Here is a 5,930-nt window from a genome sequence, read left to right as displayed (position 1 = left end):
AGAGGATATTTGAATTATGGAATAATCCAAAACCGTAAAATTGAATAACTGAAATTAACCACTCAGTGGATGCCTTTAGTAGCAGCTTATACACACCCGAGGAGAGAACGGATCAACTGGAATGCGTGTCAGAAGAAATTATGTGTGGGCCGGCCGGGTGGCACACCTGTTAAGCTCCCTTGTTCTGCTTTGGCAGCCCAGGGTTCACGAGTTCAGATCCCGGGTGCGGACCTACATACTGCTTGTCAAGCCATGCTGTGGCAGGGGTCCCACGTATAAAGTAGAGGAAGATGGGCACGGATGTTAGCTCAGGGCCAGTCTTCCTCAGCAAAAAGAGGAGGATCGGGGACGAATGTTAGTTCAGGGCTGATCTTCCTCAAAACAAAAAAAAAGAAAAGAAACAATTATGTGGAATGAGTTACAGAAAGATCAAAGGATGGAAAAATCCAGAAGAAAGAGTTAACAGACACAGTGAGAAGGTTTACCCTACACTAATCAGAACCCTAAAGGGAGAGGTAAGAGAAAATAACAAGAAGTTATTTTTGAAGAGATAATGGCTGAGAATTTTTCAAAATTAATTGGAAATCTGTTGTCAATTTCATTGCCTTTCCATTGAAGGTAATCATATCAAACCTTCTTGAAGTTTTTGTCTTTGAAGATCTTGAAGATGTTGTGCAATTTTACCACAATGTGCCTAGGAGTGAATTTATTTCTATATATCCTACTTGAGATTTACTGTGTTTCCAGAAATGGAGGATCAATGTCTTTCATAAAATCTGGAAAATACTTAGCTATCAGCTCTTTGAATTTCCGCTCCCTCATTTTCTTCCTTCTCTGGCTTTTGGAAGCCCTGTTAGATGTAAGTTGGACCATTTCATTGCAGATCCATATTTTCTGCCTCTCTCTTATAGTTTCAGGATGAAACTCTCTCCACTAAATTTTGAGTGATTCCTTCAGATTAATCACTCTGCTCACTGATTCTCTATTGAACTATGTCTAATATGCTGGTTCACCAGTGTGTTGAGTTTTTAATTTTAACATATTTTTTGTTGCTAGAAGTTCTGTCTGGTTCTATTTCAAATATAGCTGGTCTTTTATAATCATTTCATTATTTGAAATTTTTTTTTCATTCTTTATGACTTTAAGGATGTAAATACACATATTTTACAGTTTATCGATGTTTTTAATATCTGTATTTCCTGAGGACGTAACCTGCTGTGTTATTTCACTTACTGTGGGTTGAGTCTTGATGTGTTCTGTAAGTTTAAAGCACGACCTTTTCTTTTGACTTCATATAACTTGGAAGCAATAACTTTCACAAGCTCACCCCTGAGTTCAGATATCTCCTCACTGGAGGGCCAGTGGGAAAGGGGAAGGGCCCACCCCAAGGCTTAGGGCCTGTTGATGCTAAAGGGGTTTAGCAAAGTCAGGCCTGACTCAGACCAGAATCCCTATTTGGGAGAGTCTCTTTGGGTCCAGTGGGAGGTAAGGTGGGGAGAGCAGGCTCACAAGTCAGGGGCAGGACTCACATTTGAGTGAGAGCTGCATGGTGGCTCCATGTGATGTGTCAAGGGGAAGGGGACTCCTCCAGGGGGCTAAGAGGAGAGGGGCCTGGGTCTAACCCGGGGAGGAGGGCTGGCAGACTCATGTCTAAAGGCTGGAGTTCAGGGCTGTGTTGTCACAGAAAGAGCAGCTTTGAATCCTTTTGTGCCGTAGAAACTTGGAAATACAAATTCGGAACACAGCTCCCCAAACTTTCGCAAAGAGGAGTTATTTTGTTTACCAAAAGGTCTTGGGCTCCACTGGGATCAAAACTACTAGAAAACGTACCGTCGATGACAGGACAGCTAAGGGCTGTGTTCAGCCCCTTTTTCTAAAACCGGAGTGTTCTCGAGAAGGAAAATCTTGCGTGGTTTAAGAAGATCAGCAATGACTGTGAATGTGGAATAGAGACAGGAGGGCCAGGAGGATGGGTGCAGGCAAGAAGGGCTGAGGGGCAGGAGGGGCCTAATTTGAGTTACAGGAGGAGATAATTTGAGTTACAGGAGCATCACCAGATCCAGACCAGGCGAGGAGGGACTAGGTGGCGCCGGGCCAGGGGCGTGGTGAGCGGCGCCCAGGAAACCCCGGGTTCCGGTTCGTGTTGGGCAGCGCAGCGCAGAGCCAGCCAGGCGAGAAGGAGCCCGCCCAGGGTATGCGGGGGAGGGAGGAGCGCCGCGTGGGAGGGAGGAGCGCCGCGGGCCAGGGCGGGGCGAGGCGACACCGGCGATGAGCCTTTGCGCCGTTGCGCTGTGGCCAGTGAGGGCGGGCCTTGAGAGCTCCCGAGATAAAGTCCGGTCGGTCCGCTGCTCACGGGCCAGAAGGTACTCAGGTTGCCTGACAGTCTACCGGGCTCTGCGCGCAGCTGGGTCCCCGTCCCCGCTGCAGGTAGTAATGGGGTGGACTGCGGGCATCAAGTTCACTCCGGGCCTCCTGCTCCTGCTCCTGCTCCCGCAGCGGGACTGTCCCCGGGCGGCACGTGAGTTCGGGATGAAGCTGCGGGGAAGTGTGGTGGGAGATGGATTAGGACGGGGAAGGGACGCGGGGGCCCACGGGCGCTGCCGTCTCCCCTTGAGTATTTATCGCGGGCTCTCGTCCTCTCGGTGGTTGTCGCCTGTGCGAAAGGGGAGAGCGGAGAAAGGAGAGAATTTGGAGAATAAGAAACGCAGGAGAAAGGGAGGGGGAGGGCGTGGCGGGAAAGGCTGCTGAAGCCCCCAGGGCCCATCCCGCCCGCCCCTCCAGAAGTGGGAGCCTGGGCTCTTGACATCCGGGGGCGTGGTCAGGACAGGGGTGTTCCCGCAGGGTCATAACCCCAGAAGCAGCCTGCCCTCCTCTGCTCACACCACTGTCCCCACAGACCCTCCATCCTCCCCACCGCTGTCCCCTGGGAGGTTCCCAGCGCGCTTGGCCAGCAGCTCACAGCACGTGTAGCCCCAGCCACTGTCCCTCCGGAGTCCCTGCTTCCCAGCCCCAGCTCACAGCCTTTCACTGCCCTCCTCACCCCGTCCCCATGCACCTCAGGGCCTCCAACACCTCCCAAATGGGAACTGCCCCCAATCACCTCTCTACCAACTGACCCCTTATCCCCTCTCCTCAGGACACAGACCAGCAAAAGCCCCCACTCCTGGCCCCCAGAACGTAGAGTAGGAGGGACGGGAGGCGGGGGCGTGGTTCCTGCCCGACAGACTCCTCCTCCTCCTCCAGCAACCAATGGGCACGAGCCTAAAGCTGCTGAAGGGGCGGGGCCGGGCGGGGGCGGGGTTTGCTCCTCAGCCCAGCCCTTCAGACGCTCTGGCTGTGGCAGAGATGGGAGCCATGGGGGTGCCTAGAGGTCTTTTTCTCCCCACACCAGCGCTCACTTGCGTTTTCCTTTCACAGATGCTCACTCTCTTTGCTATGACTTCACTATCCTCCCTAAGGCCAGCCCTGGACAATCCTGGTGTGAGGCTCAAGGCCAGGTCAATGAAAAGACTTTTCTTTCCTATGACTGTGGCAGCCAGGAGGTCAAATCCTTGAGTCTCCTGGGAGAGGAGGTGAATGGCACGAGGGCCTGGCAAGAACAGATGGAAACGCTGAGAGACGTGGGGAACTTGCTCAGACAGCAACTGCTGGACGTTAAACGAGAGAAATACACGGACAGGGGTAAGTGAGAAAGTCCAAGTGCAGGGGAGAGCAGGTTGTGGGGTTAAGTGCGTTGATTGTACTCATGTAAAAAAAAAAAAGAGCATGTTGGTCATTCCCATGTAGCTCGGCAGAAAGGGCAGGCCTTGGAGGAGACAATGGGATAGATACAAAGGGGCCCAGAGGGGTGGACACTGGGGTGGCCGGGGACAAAGGATTGTCCAGAACAGAGGCTGACCTCTTTCCCACGGTGGGGGGCAGACCCTCTCCCGCTGCAGGGCAGGATGCTGTGTCAGTGTGAAGCCAATGGACACACGCATGCATCCTGGCAGTTCGGCTCCCAAGGACAGACTTTCCTCCTCTTTGACTCGGAGAACAGAACCTGGAAGGTGCTTCACCCTAGAGGCAGACAGATGAAAGAGAAGTGGGAGAGTGACAGGGAAGTGACTGAGTTCTTCAGGAAGATCTCCACGGGCGACTGCAGGAGCTGGCTTGAAAGTTTCCTGGTGCACTGGGAGAAAATGCTGGAGAAAACAGGTACCTGAGAAGAGGAGGAGGAAGGGGCAGCTCTCTGGAGACAAGAGCAACACAGCTCACCTTTGTGTGTGTGTGTGTGTGTGTGTGAAAGGGTGATCCCTCCACAGCGAGTTCTTCCTGGGAGAATAAGGGCCATAGGTCGGCTCTACCGCCCTTTCTTTCCCTTCTCACTCCTGGCGTCTCTTCCTCACTGCACATGTCTCTCGTCCACTCACCGTGGATTTCTGGCTGATCCCAAACATGAGGGCATCCTTCTGTGTCCAGACCTTTTCTTCTTACTGTTCCCTCTTCTTATCCTCACTGTTCTTTTTCATCTCACCTGTTCTATTTCTGGAAATCCTTCAATCCCACTGCAAATGTCAGTTCCTGAGAGCACGACTCTCCCACCGCCCTCAGGTGTCACCTCCTCTGTCACAGAAGCAGCGATTGGTTACATTGTAACCCTTGCTTCCCCCATTATCTGGGTGAGCCCCTTGGGGACAGGGCCCATCTCCTCTCCCTGCCTACCTCAGGGCCTGTCACAGCAGCTGCCACAAGTAAAGGGCTGGAAAATGTCTGCATTGTAGGATCATCTGGGGCAGCAGGAGCTGAGGAGGAGTCTCCTCAGAGGAGACGTGGGGTCTGGACAAGGGCTGTCACTCTTCCTTTTCCATTTCAGCCTCACCAACCATGGCCCCAGCTACAGCCCAATCCAGGGCCATGGCCATCACTCCCATTGCCTGGATCCTCCTGGTGACCGTGCTCACCAGCTCTCTTCTCCTTGGCCTCCTAGGCTGAGTCCTTCATACTAACAGGTACTGAGAGCAGATTGAGAGGGGAGGTAGGGGCACATTACCTGGAGTGAGGAAGGGAAAGGAGAATTCCCAGCCCAACCCCTGCCCCTCACTGAACTTGCTCATCGTGGGAATGAGACTGGGAGAATAAGAACTCATATAGCTTGATAGCAGCACCCTGGACAAGCTCAGCCCTGAGTTCTGGTGTCTCCTCAATGGCAAAGCCAGCAGGAAAGGAGAGGGGCCCACCCCAAGGCTTAGGGCCTGTTGATGCTAAAGGGGTTTAGCAAAGTCAGGCCTGACTCAGACCAGATTCCCTGTTTGGGAGAGTCTATTTGGGCCCAGTGGGAGGAGCTGTGGGGACAGCAGGCACACAATTCAGAGGCAGGACTCACATTTGAGTAAGAGCTGCATGGTGGCTCCACAGTATGTGTCAAGGGGAAGAGGACTCATCCAGGGGACTAAGAGCAGAGGGGCCTGGGTCTAAGCCCAGGAGGAGGGCTGGGAAGGCCTTGCAGCCTCAACTCAACAGGCTGGAGTGCAGGGCTGCGTGCCCACAGAGGGTGCCTTGGCTCCCAGCAGGTCAGGCAGAAGGAGAACAGTAGAGCCTGTGTAGGAGGAGATCGGGAGGCGGCCAGTTCTCCATGGAACAAGGGGAATTGTGACTCAGCCTGTTGCATCACTTGGCAGTCAGGCTCCTGCAGACCCCAGATCCTGAGTCACTCTGTGACCCCTCCCTGGAGCAGAGGTGACTCAGGGGATAGGTGGGACTGAGCTGCTGTTGATGCTCACAGCAGAGCTGGCCCAGGGATGGATGGGGTGGGGGACAGGGACCATCACACCGAGAGCTCTGTATGCTGCCAGCTAAGAGGCTGGGAGAGGAGGAAAAGAAGGAAGTTTGCCTGCAGCCCTCCCCAAGGCCACAGGTGTCAGGATGCAGGCCCTTCTCTTCCATCAGAG

At 53.5% G+C, this 5,930-nt stretch overlaps 1 protein-coding gene across 1 annotated transcript; it reads left to right on the top strand.

The window, feature by feature from the left end:
• Window positions 1–2,297: 2,297 nt before the first annotated feature.
• Window positions 2,298–5,085, top strand: LOC124232247 (UL16-binding protein 1-like). Its single transcript, XM_046649209.1, has 4 exons — window positions 2,298–2,518; window positions 3,418–3,681; window positions 3,922–4,197; window positions 4,856–5,085. The coding sequence occupies exons 1-4, from the start codon at window positions 2,434–2,436 to the stop codon at window positions 4,972–4,974; spliced, it is 744 nt and encodes a 247-aa protein (XP_046505165.1). The 5' UTR covers window positions 2,298–2,433; the 3' UTR covers window positions 4,975–5,085.
• The last annotated feature ends 845 nt before the right edge of the window (window positions 5,086–5,930 follow it).

The sequence above is a fragment of the Equus quagga genome, unplaced genomic scaffold, assembly GCF_021613505.1.
Source record: "Equus quagga isolate Etosha38 unplaced genomic scaffold, UCLA_HA_Equagga_1.0 HiC_scaffold_3782_RagTag, whole genome shotgun sequence".
NCBI classification, from domain to species: Eukaryota; Metazoa; Chordata; class Mammalia; order Perissodactyla; family Equidae; genus Equus; species Equus quagga.
This window is presented reverse-complemented; position numbering and strand designations above follow the sequence as displayed.

Bases quoted from the DNA above. Each gene is read 5' to 3' on its own strand.
- LOC124232247 (XM_046649209.1), top strand. From the start codon at position 2,434: ATGGGGTGGACTGCGGGCATCAAGTTCACTCCGGGCCTCCTGCTCCTG. The intron at 2,519-3,417 runs GTGAGTTCGGGA...TTCCTTTCACAG, and splicing joins GGACTGTCCCCGGGCGGCAC to ATGCTCACTCTCTTTGCTAT. The intron at 4,198-4,855 runs GTACCTGAGAAG...TTTCCATTTCAG, and splicing joins GAAAATGCTGGAGAAAACAG to CCTCACCAACCATGGCCCCA.